Source organism: Phoca vitulina, unplaced genomic scaffold (genome assembly GCF_004348235.1).
Source record: "Phoca vitulina isolate PV1807 unplaced genomic scaffold, GSC_HSeal_1.0 scaffold2, whole genome shotgun sequence".
NCBI classification, from domain to species: domain Eukaryota; kingdom Metazoa; phylum Chordata; class Mammalia; order Carnivora; family Phocidae; genus Phoca; species Phoca vitulina.
Genome location: NW_022589705.1, coordinates 65,731,228 through 65,748,340, shown reverse-complemented (window position 1 = coordinate 65,748,340; position 17,113 = coordinate 65,731,228). Strand labels below are relative to the sequence as shown.

Below are 17,113 nucleotides of genomic sequence, written 5' to 3'. Positions count from 1 at the left end.
ATGGTAATAGGCATGCTACAAAGAAGATTCCATTTTAACAGATCACTTCACTGAGGACATCAGGGCATTCCCATTAAGACCTGGGTATAGGTTACCAGGTTGGAAAATATTGTTTTAAAGTAATGGCTTTCTCATTAACCTAACTTTCTTTTCACCATTCCATGAAGGTAGTACAGATTTCTCAAGGGAAACAAGTATTTTTCTCAGATTATCATAAGAATTTTATTTTAAAAATTTGATGTAAAACTCAGTAAGATTTTAATCTAATTAGATGTCACCTGGCATTCTGGTATGAGTAGGAACAGATACCAGATTATTTAAGAATATACACTAACAATACACATTTTGTCAATTTTTCCTACAAATTAGGAAGGTAAAATGTTTGTTTCATAGATTTACCTCATCTGTCTTGAGAATGGGCCTCATTGTCAGAGTTAATAAAACCACCCATCTAGTCTGACAGAGTACTAAGTATACAGATAACTTGGAAATTCGGGTACAGAAAGATAATGGTGTATCATGGTGGGTATTTATTTCAGAAGCACTAAATTATATGGTCAGCAGGGGAAAAGTGAGTCATTTGATAAAAACTTTGCTATAGAGGTCAATTAACTTGTAACTGTTTCTTAGAGGAATTTTTTTTTTTTTTAATTTTATTTTTAAGTAATTTCTATACCCAGCATGGGGCTCAAGCTTGCAACACTGAGATCAAGAGTTGCATGCTCCACTATCCGAGCTAGCCAGGTGCCCTTCTTACAGGACTTTGTTTTACTAATTTATAATGTTCAGGAATTTTCTGTGCCTATTCCCATTCTTAAGCAGTATTGCTAAAGATAAAAGTCCTTTAGCCTCACTTCATGGCTCTAAGGCCTAATTGCATATTTATGTTCCCATAATAGCTTGTTAAGAGACGGTATTTGAGCTCTTTTGCTTGCGTTAAAAATGTTTAATGAAAGGTGGCAGAGGTGGCCGCATTATACCCAATTCATGAATTGTTACATGCCCCCAAAAGCCCATTTTTAATCCTACGACATTCTGAACTTTAAGTGGTGCGTAGAGCTATTTATTAGCAGCCTGTCCTTAAAGGCAGTTGACTTGTGAATATATGTCAGTATGGTGAAATAGAGTGTCAATATGGCTGCAAATTTTAACATTATACTGGAGTAAAACAATTGGTTGTGGTACTGCTTACTCAATTCTGTACATGCTAGAGCTGGCTGGAGTCTGTGGCATGCTCATTGGTGAGAGTTGGTAAGGACTATGCTTTTCTCTCCACAGCTGTGTTGTGGGAAAGCTAGTCTCTTGAGCATTCTTGCTCTGAATGGACTGGGGTAATTTAACTTTTTGTACTTTCTCAGCATGTTAGTGTTATATAACAAATGGCTGCTTAAAGACACCAGGAACACTGGCTGAGTTCTTCAACTGCTTCTGGCTAAGTATATGGGAGTTTCTAGAATAAGAGACTACAGTAGTTAATCTGTCTTGATCTGAATGATCCAGACTGACTTTTAGAAGAGAAACGTTCAGCCTTCTGATCACTGAAGGTGTAAACCACACACTGTAAGATTATACAATCTAAGTCTAGGCTACACTTGAATTAGACTGTAATCATTGGCTTTATATTTATATTCAGTTCAAATATTAACTGACTTAGCATCTGGCCTGTTCTACTCAGAATATAGGTTGACAGGCATTTATTGGAATCTCTGACTACTTAGAAGGAAGATATCCTTAGTATTCTCAATACTGAGGAATTTTTGCTTGCAGAAACTGAAGGCTCAGAAGAGGAGGATAAAGAAAATGACAAGGCTGAAGAAACACCAAATGAATCACTTCTTGAAAACAAGGTAAATTATTATTTGTTCAGTATCATCTTCTTCTTGTAGGACTGTAGCTTAACTAGGGTAGGTGTGATTATCATAGTCATTTCTTGGTTAGGGATTGGGGACTCTTTGTTCATGCCTGGAATACACAGATCCATTTAATCCGAGGATGTTCTGATAGGACCCAACACGTCACTGTTAGGTATCACTGACATAAGGTGATGACTTTGGATAGAAGGATTATAGGGACCCATTCTGTAGGTTTTAGGGAGAAAGTCCAAATTTTGAATCATACCATGTGTTTATTTTTTAAGCAATATGTATTACACATTTAGATTTGTGATCTGAAGATTCCTGTCTTATACTTCTGCCTAATACCAATGATTTGGATATACTTTTTAGTCTCTTCAAGAAAATGAAGAGGAGGAGATCGGGAATCTAGAGCTTGCTTGGGATATGCTGGATTTAGCAAAGATCATTTTTAAAAGGTAATACTTTTCAGTGTTTCTAGGCTTAGGTTGAGAGTTTGGAACTTGGAAGTAGAATATCAGTTAGGTTTGGACAAATGCTATTAAGGTTTCTGATCATCTTTTCCTTCTTTCAGGCAAGAAACAAAAGAAGCTCAGCTTTATGCTGCACAGGCCCATCTTAAACTTGGAGAAGTTAGTGTTGAATCTGGTAATACATTTTCCATTTTACTCTTTCCTTTAATGTGGCCCCCCCCCCCCCCAGTTCTTCCTCTAATTCCTTAAAATTCAGCTTGATTGATCATAGGTTATGGGCAATTGGCTTTTTTTTTAAGATTTTATTTCTTAGAGAAAGCACAAGTAGGGGGACGGGCAGAGGGAGAGGGAGACAAAGGCTCTCCGCCGAGCAAGGAGTCTGATGTGGGGCTCCATACCAGGACCCCCTGAGATCATGACCTGAGTGGAAGGCAGACGCTTAACTGACTGAGCCACCTAGGCACTCCTGGCAATTGGCTTTAAAAGGACCGTTGGTTTGGGTTCCTGTAGTTCCTAGAATAGTGAACCATCTCTTCTGAAGTCTCTCTAGTAGGGTTTTTTTTTTTTTTCCCTCCCCAGTTAGGTATTTTTTTTATAGTCCAGTGTCCTGGAGATGCTACAAAGAAATGTCATTTAAAACAAGAGAGCATTCCTGTAGAATGATCTACAATTTGGAAGTATTATATATTAAATGCTGTCCATTTGCTTGCTATTCTGTCTCTTTTCATTAGAGAATTATGTCCAAGCTGTGGAGGAGTTCCAGGCTTGCCTAAACCTGCAAGAGCAGTACCTGGAAGCCCATGATCGTCTCCTTGCAGAGACCCACTACCAGCTGGGCTTGGCCTACGGGTATAACTCTCAGTACGATGAGGCAGTAGCACAGTTCAGCAGATCTACTGAAGTCATTGAGAAGAGGATGGGTGAGTGAGCGTCAGCTATTTGACGATAAGCTTGACTGGATCTGGTAATCGACAATATGAAAAAAAAATGGATCCTTTGGTGGTAACTATTACTGATCACTTCAGCCTGTTCTTTGTAGCTGTACTAAGTGAACAGATGAAGGAGGCTGAAGGATCATCTACTGAATATGAGAAAGAAATTGAGGAGCTGAAGGAACTGCTACCTGAAATTAGAGAGAAGATAGAAGATGCAAAGGAGTCCCAGCGTAGTGGGAATGTAGCTGAATTGGCTCTGAAAGCAACTCTGGTTGGTTTGGTTTCCTTTTAAAGTTTTGATAATGGCATGGTTGATACTGTTGGAAGACATCATGGTATTAGTGTTCTGTTTGCCTAGGAACGGTGATACGGTTTCCAGGGAGTTGGTGGTCAGAAGGAATGTGAGAATTTATCTAGTTAGTCCTGTTAAGTAGTATAATGCTTAAGAGAATATGCTCTGGAGCCAGACTGGGTTTAGGTTATATATCTGCTACTTATTATGTGTGACCATGGACACGTGACTTAACATTTCTTTGCCTTAGTTGACTCATCTGTAAAATGGGGGTAATAGTATCTATGTTAAAATACTTCTGACAATACAAATAGTATTTGCTTAATAAATGTAAGCTATTCCTTCCACCTCTGAGAACTCCTCTGTATAGATAGCGCCCCAGGTGATGAGGTGGACGGGTTAATTTAGTATTTACCCTGTGCCTAAGCTCCTGGTTTGGGGGTGGCAAGTGCAGGTAGAGGGGGGTGGAGTGATATTGCTAGTATATGGAGGCCCACTAGTATTTGAGGTCTTAAACCGTTGTTTGGATGGAAGGTACCTGTTGTAGGTGTGTGGGTGACCTGGTGGGTTCTATCCTGGGACCCACTTGGGTCTGTCACCTCTCGCACAGGTGGAGAGCTCTACTTCAGGTTTCACTCCTAGTGGAGGAGGCACTTCAGTCTCCCTGGTGAGTATTCAGGTGATTTTTGTCACTTAATATTAGGCTTTTCTGTGTCCTGTCTAGTTGTACATTGCTAACAAAGTCCTTTTTGTCAGGTTGCCAGTAGAAAATCAACGGATGGTGCCTCCTCATCAAATTGTGTGAGTGATATCTCCCACCTTGTCAGAAAGAAGGTAAATCTACATGTGGTCATTTCTTTTCTGTTTTCTTTTTCTTTTCTTTTTTGCTTCAAATGATACACTAGGAATGCATTCCTTAATATTTGGTGTAATAAGACATTCATTTCGCAGAGTTGGTGAGGATTTGAATGAAGGTAGTTTTCACTTGACTATGTCTTCTAACAGTTTTCCAGGCCTCTTTTGGCCCAGGACTATCAGGAAAGCAGCTGAGAAGAATCGGCTCAGCTTGCGGGTTTTCTTTGACAGTAGTCATTCAGCAGCAGACCTGCCGATACTCCTAGGAGTCCATCTTCTGCCTATAATTACAGTCGTTTTTTCCTCTTGTGGGAGACTGATCCCTTTGTGTCCTAATTCATAAACTTGGGGTTTGGTTACTATTCAGATCTACTCCTCACCCTCACCCCACCCTTCCTCTAGAGAGGCTGGATTGGTATGTTGTAGCTGACAATTGATTGTACCGAGCACAGGTTGGCGTCTGCTTCCTGTGGCCATGGGAGAGACCCTGAGAGCCGTGGATCACGGTGTTCAGGATCTCTGCACCATGGGGTGGCAGCAGTGGGGGAGGAGAGGACTGAAGGGGTTTTTAAAAAGTTTTGCAGTACTTTTAAAAACATTCAGCACATTTGTGAAGCGTTCCCAATTCTATCTTCAGAGGAAACCAGAGGAAGAGAGTCCCCGAAAAGATGATGCAAAGAAAGCGAAGCAAGAACTAGAGGTGAATGGAGGCAGTGGGGATGCCGTCTCCAGTGGAAATGAAGTTTCAGAAAACATGGAGGAGGAGGTGGGCAGTTAAGAGGGCTTGGACTCTTGCCTTATTTCCCCTTGTTCTCAGGGCCTGGGGAAACTAGTCCTAAGTGCATGTTCCTCACCTTGAGCCTATTTGGATTACTTGAATGCAACCCTCATAGAAACAGTGTGCAGGAAACTGGTTATGGAATGTAGGATGTCTCATTGACAAATGGAAACTATATACACAGCACAAGTCCCACTCTAATGAATGTAGGAGAAGGCACTTAATTGGCAAGACCATTGAGTTATTTCTGCTTGCTCCCTTTCCAAGTACTGTATGAACATTGGCTCCGTCAGCCCTATTAGAGAGACTTTAGGAAATGGCCTTACTAATTGTCCTGTTAGTAGTGTAGGGAGCAAAGCAGGCTTTAGGAGACCTGTTCACTTTCTCTAATGCCTACTCAGTTGTGTGAGACAGAACGGCTTAAACTAGGGTCATTTATGCCCAGGCTCCCTATTTATCTTCCAGGCTGAGAATCAGGCTGAAAGCCGGGCAGCAGTGGAGGGGACAGTGGAGGCCGGAGCCACAGTTGAAAGCACTGCATGTTAAGAGAGGGCACAGAGCCTTCCTCCTGAGGGAAAGTGTTTTTGTATATAATGTATTTTTTCACTTTGGGGGGCTTCTTTTTGTATAACTTCAATAAAGATTGTAAGCAAAGGCTGAGGCTTTGATGATTTTTTTTTTCTTAAATACTGGCTGACTCTGTGCCTTGGAGCACTCTGGGTTTGATATAGTTGTCAAAGGTACTCACTCCCCCTGCCCCTTTCTGTACTGATCTCTGTTGGAAGTTCCCATCCAAGTTCCTGTCTGTCTAATGGGGAGGTGATCAAATCAAGCATAGCCAGGCCCTTTGTTTTCTAATGGTGCTATATTTTTTCCATTTTAAATACAAACCTTCAGTGGTGCTGTCCCCTTGATGGGGGCTACAAAAACAAGACTTGGTGAAGATCTTGGTCTTTGGTGCTGATACTGTTTGGTGGACTTTGTGAGCTGATAACTGTTACCCACCTAGTCTCCAGCTAGGGGTCAATAATTTTGTCCTGGAAAAAGAACTGAAGAAAACTTGTAAGGGAGGGGTGGGGGGAAGTGATCCTTGAGAAAAACTGGTTTGCTAACTGTAGAGAATTGAGCTTTCTGGTTTGAAAGTGGCTTGAGAGATAGACTGGACACTTGGGATGTGGTTGGAGGAATTTGTGGGGAGGCTGGCTGGTGGAGTTTTGTTTTCTGTACAGAAAGGCTGGAATATATCTTAAAACATGAATCCAAATTGTTACCCATCTGCAGTTTTGACTTCTCAAATAAAGATGCTAAAAAATGCTCCTGGTCTGGACTTGTGTTTAAAGATCTTCCAGGGCGCCTGGGTGGCTCAGTTGGTTAAGTGACTGCCTTCAGCTCAGGTCATGATCCTGGAGTCCCAGGATCGAGTCCCACATTGGGCTCCCCGCTTGGTGGGGAGTCTGCTTCTCCCTGACCCTCTCCCCTCTCATGTTCTCTCTCTCTCTCAAATAAATAAAATCTTAAAAAAAAAAAAAAAAATCTTCCAGTGGGATCCCGAACTACCTGAAGCATTTCAGTGTGGGATGTGGGATTGAAAGGTAGAAACTGGCCCACCAGCCCAGTCAAAGGGTGCTCAGGATACTGACACTAAAGCCATCCCACTGGGACCTCACTGATGTCCAGGGTGCAAGGCTAGTAGGAGACCCTCCCTGCCTGAGCTGCCTCAGCCCTGACCCTTAGTTTAAGAACCTGTTAAACACCAGTTACTGGGCGCCTGGGTGGCTCAGTTGGTTAAGCAACTGCCTTTGGCTCAGGTCATGATTCTGGAGTCCCGGGATCGAGTCCCGCATCGGGCTCCCTGCTCAGCGGGGGGTCTGCTTCTCCCTCTGACCCTCCCCCCTCTCATGCTCTGTCTCCCATTCTCTCAGATAAATAAAATCTTTAAAAAACAAAAAAACACCAGTTACTATTTCAATGTGAATTCCAAACCATGCCTGCCCTACATTACCTAAAGGGAGTTAGTAATTCTGACCACCCATAGGATTACCTTGCTGCACTAGACAGACAGTAGGTCAGAACCTGCCATTTGAATACTGAATGTCAGGCAGTTTTCCAGTTTATATTTTATTTCCTAAATAAATAGAAGAGAAAATGGAATTTTTCTGGGCTGGTTATGGTAACTCATGGCTGTAGAATCTTTCTTTGGCTTTGAACTTCTTGAAGATGCCCTTGTATTGCATGTTCCAAGTCCTGAGGATTTTAGGCCTTTGACCTTTGGGTTGGCACTGGGTTCAGGGGCTAGGCCCAATATCAAATTTCAGCCAGATTTACATGTGACCCCCTCTAAGTGTGTAAGGTATGGGAGCTCCTAGTTCATGGGGACCTTTATAACCTGGAAGGCTTCCCGGAGGATGTCCTGAACGAAGTGTGGCAACAAGATGGGCTTTAGCGCAAAAAAAAAAAGTTTATGAAGTTCCTTTAACAAATTAGAGTGCCCCCTGCTTATCTTTCAAAGAATTTATATTCCAGGCAATATTGAAAATACCTGACATCCATTTAATCCTCACATCCGTTTTACAAGAGGAAAACTGATAAAGGCCAAGTATTTGTGGAAGGTGGTAAAGCTGTGGTTGGACCTCCTATTTTGAGCTTGTATCTGCTATTTGCTTCTAGACCCTCTGAGAACGTGTAGTAGTAGAGCTGCAGGTCTGGCAACAAGCCTCATCTAAGTACTAGTTCTGAGCCTGTTAAGCTACTCATGCCCACATTCTAGACTCAGAAAGCCAGAGGGGGTGGGTCAAAGCTGTGATGAGGGCCCAAACCATCTATCCTTGACTCTGTTGCTGAGGGGGCTCTTCTGCAGGAGGAGGAGGGTCAACAAAGCCAGCTTTTGGGGCAAGGGAGCTTGCTTCCAGTGAAGGTGAGCTGGACATCTGTGGAACAGAAGTGTATCTTTAGCAAGAGGTTTATATCTTGACTACCTAATGTAAACCAAGTTAACGTTACTGTGCAGCTCTGATTTCCTTATCTGTTTACATAATCTACCTAGTAACGATGTATGATAAAGGAGTTAATTCACAGAAACGACTTGGAACACGGGGGTCAACAAATGCTGGCAATTAACCACACCAATCACACCTGCAGTATCCCTAGCTTTAGGTGGTCCCTCACCGGAGGTGGGTACTGGTACTCCTGGGCACTTGCTGGGTTGATCTCGGCCAGTGTCTGGACACCTTCATCTCTTGCATTAACTAGTCGCAGAAAGAGCTCAACCTCACCTACCTGGAGAGAGAGGAAATGGTACTGCATCTGTACCTGGAGGGGAGGAGATCCAGTCCCTGTCCACACTCACCTGGGGAATCCCATTCAGCTGTCCAAGGGTAAGGCTGGGGTCCAGAGGAAGGGCCCGAAGTGGAAGACGCCAGCGGCCACTTCGCACCCTTTGATCCCGGTCAAATAGCACCAGTGACGCCCAAGCCTTCGGCTGTGGTTCCCTAGCCCATGCCAGCCCCTGCCAGGCCTGCAGCTCACAGACCAGGGCTACTGATGGTGAAGGTGGCAGCCTAGAACAACCGAAACAATGGCAGAAGCCAGAACTGTTCTTTCCCTGGACAGCTCTCAGAGCCAGTGGCCCTGTATACAGATGGGAAAACTCAGCAGAATGAGGGAAAAGCCTCAATTGTGACAAAAGGCATCCAAGTCAATCTCCACCAACTGACCTGGGTACGGGCTGTCTGCTGGCAAGGATGGCACAGTTGCCCATGGGCCCAGGAGCTGGAGGTGGGGGCAAGCAAAGGGCTGGGGGCAATGCTGTGGCCCCTCCTGTGTCCTGTCCATCTCGTGTCAGGCCAGTCATGAGTTGCACCCAAAGCCAAGAAGCCTCAAGGCCCCGAAGAAAGTCATAGAAAATGACCAGCCCAGCCCTGAAAAACACAGGTCTCAGCTGGCACCTATACAATCCGCCCCCCCCATCCCTTCCCCTCACCCTGTCAGTTCCCCAACCCTAGCTCTTCCTAGTGGGTCTCTCTCTTTAATCAGAAGGGATGACCAAGTCACAGGGGGAGCAGGCCTCACCCAGGGTCATAGGGTGCAGGGCCCAGAACGTCAGGAGCCGGCAGGAGGAAGTATGGATCCAGGCCAGGGTTCCTGGTCAGGGTGCCAGGAACCTGCAGCTGTGGGTGGGGGAAGAGTGGACTCCTGCCGAGAGCCTCCTCGGTGCCCATGCTTCCCCAACTACACAAAACAACTGCCCTAGCCCCAAACCCCTGGGTCCTCACGGCCTTTTCTGTGCCACTCAATAGGATGCCTGTGGAGTGTGGATGCGGCGGCAGCGGGGGAGCCACCGGCGGCGGGAGGCGCGGGGGATCTTCCCTCCTCCCCAGGCATCGGGGGGGATTCACCACGGGTCGAGGCTCGCTAGGCCCTGAGAGCAGAGTTAAGAGTAGGGCATCTCTGAGCAGGACGCAGCAAGTAACAGGGCCAAGATACCCTTTCCCGGAGAGCCGAACCCACACGCACGGACACCTGGAGATGAGCGAGGGCAGGAACGGACAGGGCCACAAACACGCGCCTCATTCCCCACGCACGGTCCCTCTAACCCCTTGAGCTCAGCCTGCTGGGGAGAGCTAAGTGGTGTGGGACGAGGGTGCTCGCTGACCCCAGGACGCAGGGCCTGCGCCCCTCTGCATCTGCAAGGCCAGGATTTCTGCCTCCAGGCGCCGGTTTTCGGCTTCCACCACTAGAAGCTCCCCCAGTGCGACACCTGTCCGTCTTCCTGCGATGAAAAAGTCCGACCCGTCACCTCTGGCCTCTGGTAACCAGCTGGTGCAATCCTGAGCAGCTCTCCAGCTTTAGGTCTCTCTGGACAAGGCTGGACTTGTCAGGTAACATTCTAGCCATTGCCACAAAGACCACCCAGGTTTCCCACCTTCAGGTGGTCCCGATTGCCAAAGACGCCCCCCTCAACCGCCCTTTTCTCCTCCCAGAAGACCACCGCCTCCGAGAGACTGGCCTGTTCACCTCTGTGGGTCCGCAGCCTCCGCAGCTCCAGCGCTGATGCCTCCACCTGCAACTGACATATCTGGCCCAGAACGCCGGGGTTCCGGCCCCCGCCTCGAACGTAGGCCTCACGCAGGGCCCTAGGGAGGGAGCAGGGCACAAGAAGGCAGCTGCGTCTTTTCAGGACTGATCAGCGCTTCGCCCATGCCGCCCCGGGCCCCGGACCTCACCCGATCTCGGCAGCCAGAGTCCCTGGGTTGGCCTGTAGCACCGGACAACAGAGTTCCGCCTCTCGCAAGGCGTTGAGCCGGGTCCTGGGGCCGGGCGCCAGCCGCGCGGAGATGTTGCGGATCCAGAGGCCCGGCCTCCGGAAGCCCCGCCCCTCCCCGACCGAACACGTGCGGCTTTCCAGCTGCGTGGGCGCCTTCGCCTCCCGGGCCCCGCCCTCCGGAGGCTCCCGCCGCGGTTCCGCCCCCAGACCGGGCCCCGCCCCCAGCCCCGCTCCGCCGCGCTCCGGATCCCTCGGGTCTCACCAGGACTCCGGCTGTAGCTGCTGAACGTGCGTCCCTAGCACTTCTAGAGCTCCCCGCGTTCGCCCGGCTTCTGCCCGGAGTTCTCGAAGCTCCCGCTCCAGACCGGAAAGGCGGGATATTCCGCCCCGGGTCTGGGCCAAACCTTGGAGGCGTTGGCTCAGTTCTGAGGCGTTAAGGGACCGAGTCGCAATGAGTCCGACAAACTCAAAGCCAAGGGGAGAGGGGCGGGGAGGGCCCGTAACCGCCACCCCCACCCCCCCGGTTCTTTTCCCTCACCCTCGCTGCGTCGCTCCAGGGCCCGGCTCTGTGACTCCGTCTCCGCCACCCGCTTTGCGTGAGTCCCCTGCAGCGCCCGCAGCCGCTCGCCAGGGCTTCCAGCAACTTCGGGGGTGGGGCCCTGAGTCTGCACCTCAGTTTGGCTCCGGGGCCCTTCTAATCCTCTGGAGACCTCTGTTATCCAGGGTCGCATTTCCTGTAGGTACAGCCGCAGCCGCTGCACCTGGAGATAGCGAACTCCGTGATCTCTGTGACCCATGATTTGCGTGACCTGGAGGCCTAGGGAGGTTGCTAAATTTCGAGCCGGTGGGGAAAGCCCGGAGTACCTCTTCTGTTAGCTTCTTAAGAGCCAATTTGCTGGCCTCCTGGTCTGGGAGGCCCTGGTGTTCTTGGGGCACCACCTGGCGACAGGGTGTGGGGATGAAATATCCTGAGGGTCAGAGTTGCTTAAATACCCACCCATGTATCATGGCCACAGAGGCGGCCCTTTTGAGAGGTGGGCTCCAGGTGTTACCTCTCGGGTCAGACGGCCAATGCAGAAGCGCTGAGTGTGGGTGGCCAACAGCGGCCAGGAGCGGAAAACCATGTCACAGGACCCACAGGACAGGAGCCCTGGCTCTCCAGAGTAGGAGGCCATGGGAGGGGACCCCTTTCCTGACATGCCAGCCAAGACCTGCAAGAGACAGGACAGAGAGCAAAGGAAAGGAAGAGGAGGATGAAACAAAGCCAGAGGCAGAGAGGAAAGGCCAGGTTTACTGAGTTTACAAGATTAAGTTTATGTTTGGGGAGGAGACTTAGCTCCCTGGGCAGCAACTACAGGTCTAGGCAGGTCTAGGCAGGCCTGGAGCATGGGTGGGGAAAGGCTGGTCACCTTTGGGAGGAGCCCCTGGCTTGAAAATATGTCATAACGTCTGCTCCACCTCAATCCATGAGCGTGGGCAAGTCCCTTTTCACACTACATCTTGGTTTCTCTGCCTATGTGAAGGGGGACAAACAGCTGCCTCCTAGACTAGCTGGGCCCCTATCACACACTCCCCATCACTGGTCATTGAACAGTCTCTGGCAGGGAAGTATCATCTTGTTCATTCTTGTTTTGCCCAAGTTACCCAAGGTAGTGTCATTCTCCGTTCTAGGGAACACCTGGGAGAGGAAGCAGGCTGCCCTTTTGGGCTTTCTGCTAGGAATCTTCTTTCCCCTAGGCTGAAAAGCTTTCCCTTGCATTCTGCCCCTGGGAAAGCAACCACAGCTTTTGTATTACCAAGTCACACCATGGCTAGCCCTTTTTCCCTAACCCAGATTTCCTGTTTTTTTTTTTTTTTTTTTTTGGGGGGGGGGGTTTTGTTTGGCTAGAGAGGGAAGATAATTAGCACAGCCCAAGGAATGAAAGTTCTGGGAGAACACAATGAATCTATCAGATGAGGGAATCAAATATAGAAAGGTACCTCTTCATTCGAGTCTGACCAGGAGACTTTTGTGCCGATCAGATCTCTGCCACCTCCCCAAATATATGTATCCATCAGGAGCTCTGAGTTAGCCCCACGTTTCTCAACAAACTCCCTTTTCTAAACAAGACAGGGACTTACGGTAGCAACCCCCTCACCATGTAAGGCCAAGGTGTGACCAGCAACAGGTTACAAGTGTTTCAAAGCATGTGATCTCAGCCAGCTTAATTCCAAGCAAGAAAAAGGGCACATTTCTAGAAATTTGTGAAAGCTAGTAAGTGGCAAAGCTCAACACCCCACAGGCAGGATATCTCTATCTCAACCGACTTCTCACTTCCAGTTTAATACTTTTGCAACTTAATTCATTTTATAGTATTTCACGGATTCTAAGATGCACTTTTTTTTTTTTCCATATTTGAACACAAATCAGGACCGACAATTAATGGAGTATCATACCTGGCAAGTTTTCTTTTAATTTATTTATTAGAGAAAGAGAGAACACAAGCGGGGGTAGGGGCAGAGGGAGAGGGAAGAGAGAGAGAGCAGCAGACTCCCTGCTGAGCAAGGAGCCCGACTGGGGCTCGATCCCACAACCCTGAGATCACGACCTGAGCAGAAATTCAAGAGTCAAAAGCTTAATGAACTGAGCCACCCAGGCACCCGGCAAGTTTTCTTATTAGTACATAATGTTTTAAAAGATATATTCAATGAAATATGATAGTTCTTACTGCTCTATCCCAACTACCATTTCTGCATGGACTGCTTATAACACCAGCAGGAGAGACTATGTAATATAGAGAGTGGCAGATAGGGTCTCTGCCTTCCTAGCCTTATAGAATCTAGCAAATGTCATGCTGCTCTCTCTGCCTCTAGCCTCTATCCCTTTTGGAGACACTACAATTTGGTTATCTTTCTAACATGCAATCAGGGCTGTTACCCTGTTGGTTGTCTCCCATTAATGATCCTGGACCTCTATGTCCACCAGGGACCGTGTACTTACTATAGGGATGGCCAAAGAGTGTCAGTGTCAGTGTGTGCTTACTTTAACTTATACTTGTCCATCAGATTTTGGCCCAAAAGGCTTCATTTTTAATATAATTGTTTATTCTCCTCCCTACTGGGCTGGGCATTCCCTACACCCCCAGAGCCTTGCAAAATGCCTGTCTGTACAGGGAGAGCTGGGGAAGTGTATGCTGAATGAAAAACTGTGCCTCCTCCACTGGTCACCACTGGTCAACCTCCATGGGTCACAGCACTGGCTCAAACCCTTTCCCATGTTCCTGTTTAGCAGGAAAACTGAGGCACAGAACCTTCCTTAAAACATGCACACTGGTAAATACCCAGGCAAGTGAAAATCAGTTTCAGGAAGGAAACTTGGGTTTCTGATTTTATTACTGATAATTTATTGCACAAGTTTTTATGCATCAAAAAAGTATCTGCTAAAAGGAGAAACAGCTGTGTCTAATTCAGATTTCCCTAAGACTTCTAAAAGTATTTCCCTCAAAGAATCCACTCATCTAGTTTTAAAGGAAATATACTTCTTACACAAGACGATCGAAACTGATGCAAAATATTTATTCCAAGTTAGTTATTTTATGCAGTAGTTTTCCCCCTCAACAGACTTGTGATAACCACATCTTTTAAATCTGTAAATAATGTTATCAAAATAATCTTAATCTTTGAAATCTCACAAAAATTTATATTTTACAATCCACCCTGAATATCAAGGCTGCAAGAATAACACATTTCCTATATCCAAATATTTTACAGCTGTACCCAAAAAAGGAAAAAAAAAAGAAAAGAAAAAAGAAAACCATGTATGCTTGGTTATGGGCTAACGTTACCCGAGCAGCCAAAAATAAAATAAAATATCCAAATTATTAGCATTAATTTAATACAATTATAACTTCAATAGTCACTTTGTCATTGACAATGATTGCTTGAGCCACGGGGGTGAGCGCCCCAAGGGCTGGCAGCAGAAGCTGTGCTGCTGAGCAGCCTTCCCTCTCTGCACGGGCAGCTCCCACCCGTGTGTCGCCCCCTAGATACTGTGTCTGTGTGTGTGTGTATTTAAAAAATCTTTCCCATCACACAAACTTCTATTAAGCAGATAACAGGGAGGAACAACAACAACAAAAGCTAAACAAGCCAATTGCTCTCTCTTTGGGATATGATTATTTTCCCTTGTGCATGAAGGATTCAACAACAGAAGAAAAGGAAAACGATTTCTTTTGTAGACTCCCTAAACACACAAGCTGAGTTTACTGGGTCAGATCTGTGAGCATTTATACGCCTACTTCCAGGCATCGTCATCTGATGTTTCACTGCTACTGGTTTCCGTGTCTGAGTCCTCAAACTCCGCTTTACAAGTGCTTCTCCAAGGGGAGAACAGGCTGGAACCGCGGCTCTGCAAAAAGCCGTTCTTCCCAAAGCCATTTCTTCTCAGCTATGGTTAGCAGGAAGAGAAAAAAGAAAACCATCAAAGACTACACTGGCAGTGGGACCTGGAAACGGCAGGTATTCAATTCTAGGCAGAATGTACAGGGGGCCCTTCTAAGAGATCCAAGATTTCTTTTTTTATTTTTTATTTTTTTTTTAAAGATTTTATTTATTTATTTGACAGAGAGAGACATAGCGAGAGCAGGAACACAAGCAGGGGGAGTGGGAGAGGGAGAAGCAGGCTTCCTGCTGAGCAGGGAGCCCGATGTGGGACTCGATCCCAGGACCCTGGGATCATGACCCGAGCCGAAGGCAGACGCTTAACGACTGAGCCACCCAGGCGCCCCGAGATCCAAGATTTCTTATAGCTGTGCTTTTTAAACTTTAATGTGCAAATCAATCATCTACGGATCTTTTTTAAAAATGCAGATTCTGATTCAGTAGGCAGGGTTTCAGATTCTCTATTTCTACAAGTTCTCAGGTGATGACAACGATTGAGAGAATAGTTCTGAGTAGCAGAGTCTATGTCAGCTGTAATTTCTCTTTATAGGACTTAATACGATTGTTATTTGTGCTTTAAATATAAATACCATAAATAAAAATAAGTGTTAAGTAAAATGTAAATATAAATACCACCAGAATATAAGCTCCATGAAGTTTGTAGACTCCATTTACCTTGTTCATTGCTATAAATCTCAGGATCTGGCAGTGTTTCACTCAGAGGAAGCATCGAACTATTTGTTGGATAAATTCAGAGGTAGTTTCTTGGCTCCAGCCAGAACACCAGAGAGAAACCACAGGGCTGGAGGCGGTGGGCGGGGGGAATAAGCCTGCTTCCCTAGAGACCCAGGGCTCAGCCCATAACCCTGGAACACAGCCTTGTGGTTCTAATAAGGGGGTAGAGCTGCCAGGATGAAAGAACATACTACTTTCTGGAATCTGCTAACTACTGACCCAGTTTTTGTATCCATTACTGGAGATCCCTGTTGCCTAGGCACTGATTCACTCTTCTGTATTTCTACTATGGCAACTTACTTTTTATTTTCTTTTCCAAGGTCCCTTCTCTCACACTGAACTGAGGCTCTCTAACGGCAATGGCTGCCCTGTTCCTTTCTCTCCTAGTCATTAACAGATCTCCAGGGAAGGTTTATGACATACCTGCTCTGTCTTCATGTGGAACTCTCTGAGCTCATCCTCTGTGAGGGGGAGGCAATTCTCATCATTTTCAGGATATTCCTGCCATCCCATTGCTTTCAATAACCTGGTAGAGGGAGGTCAGGCAAAGAAAATATGACATCTTTAAGCATAAGTGGGAAGCCCACAACTTTCCAGAGAAAACTTACTTGCCCAGGGGCAACAGTACCCCACTTAGGATTTTTCTTTTCTCCCCAGTGGGATAAGTCTGTTTTTTTAAAATTAAATTTATTTGAGAGAGAAAGAGAACGCATGCACATGTAAGCGGGAGGAGAGGAGGGAGAGAATCCTCAGGCAGACACCCTGCTAAGCATGGAGCCCGACACGGGCCCAATTCCAGGACCCCCAGGTGCCCCTCCCCAGTGGGATAAGCTTTAATTATGGCTACTGAGGTGTTTGAATTAAATGAGGGATCTCCACAGTTGCTCTTTCCAGAGTATAAGAGCTACAGAGAGGAGACAGAAGCAGCAGAAAATAAGACTGCATAAGAGCCAAAATGTAAGGGCCCTCTCTGACAGACAAAACAGAGGAAGGAATCTCACTTAAAAAAAAAAAAAAATTTATTTATTCATTTGACAGAGAGAAAGCACAAGCAAGGGGCGCTGCAGGCAGAGGGAGAGGGAGAAGCAGGCTTCCCGCGGAGCAGGGAGCCCGATGCGGGGCTCAATCCCAGGACCCTGAGATCATGACCTCAGCTGAAGGCAGACGCTTAACCGACTGAGCCACCCAGGAGCCCTGAAATCTCACTTTTGGGGTGCCTGGGTGGCTTAGTCGGTTGGGTGGCCGACTCTTGATTTTGGCTCAGGTCATGATCTCAGGGTTGTGCGAATGACGGGGCTCCACGCTCAGTGGGGAGTCTGCTTGAGATTCTCTCCCTCTCCCTCTGCTCCTCCTCCCACTCTAAGAAATAAATCTTAAAAAAAAAAAAAATCTCACTTTTGTCTCTCGTAAGCAATTCAGCACATTTCCACATGTACCTAAGTTTTCCTTCAATTTCATGGCACCGTGGTCTCCTTCATACTCTTGTGATCTTGCTGACTTCTAAAGTTCT

General features: G+C 46.7%; 3 protein-coding genes across 7 annotated transcripts in view; 1 reads left to right on the top strand and 2 right to left on the bottom strand.

Annotated features, from left to right (window-relative positions):
* NASP (nuclear autoantigenic sperm protein) overlaps positions 1-6,527 on the top strand; it is a 42,855-nt gene extending 36,328 nt beyond the window's left edge. Inside the window, exons 7-15 of one of the 2 annotated variants that reach the window (XM_032430106.1) lie at positions 1,768-1,847; positions 2,226-2,311; positions 2,428-2,501; positions 3,058-3,246; positions 3,366-3,532; positions 4,164-4,220; positions 4,310-4,387; positions 5,046-5,174; positions 5,652-6,527. In XM_032430106.1, the coding sequence (XP_032285997.1) occupies positions 1,768-1,847; positions 2,226-2,311; positions 2,428-2,501; positions 3,058-3,246; positions 3,366-3,532; positions 4,164-4,220; positions 4,310-4,387; positions 5,046-5,174; positions 5,652-5,732 (941 nt within the window). In that variant the 3' untranslated portion in view covers positions 5,733-6,527. The remainder of the gene's footprint in view (positions 1-1,767; positions 1,848-2,225; positions 2,312-2,427; positions 2,502-3,057; positions 3,247-3,365; positions 3,533-4,163; positions 4,221-4,309; positions 4,388-5,045; positions 5,175-5,651) is intronic. The other variant, XM_032430114.1, reaches the window with a different exon arrangement.
* Positions 6,528-7,955: 1,428 nt separating this feature from the next.
* CCDC17 (coiled-coil domain containing 17) lies at positions 7,956-11,732 on the bottom strand. The gene is given in 13 exon segments (XM_032414666.1): positions 7,956-8,029; positions 8,032-8,113; positions 8,352-8,462; positions 8,533-8,743; positions 8,900-9,103; positions 9,255-9,743; positions 9,807-9,954; positions 10,200-10,318; positions 10,409-10,492; positions 10,712-10,874; positions 10,988-11,210; positions 11,314-11,426; positions 11,468-11,732. Coding segments are annotated over 13 exon segments (2,202 nt in total). The 5' UTR covers positions 11,649-11,732.
* A 2,076-nt stretch (positions 11,733-13,808) lies between these two features.
* GPBP1L1 (GC-rich promoter binding protein 1 like 1) overlaps positions 13,809-17,113 on the bottom strand; it is a 61,620-nt gene continuing 58,315 nt past the window's right edge. For all 4 annotated transcript variants that reach the window (XM_032430078.1, XM_032430070.1, XM_032430064.1 and 1 more), the window contains 2 exons: positions 16,027-16,129; positions 13,809-14,875 (listed from right to left, as the gene is read on the bottom strand). In XM_032430078.1, coding sequence (XP_032285969.1) covers positions 14,723-14,875; positions 16,027-16,129 — 256 coding nt within the window. In that variant the 3' untranslated portion in view covers positions 13,809-14,722. The remainder of the gene's footprint in view (positions 14,876-16,026; positions 16,130-17,113) is intronic.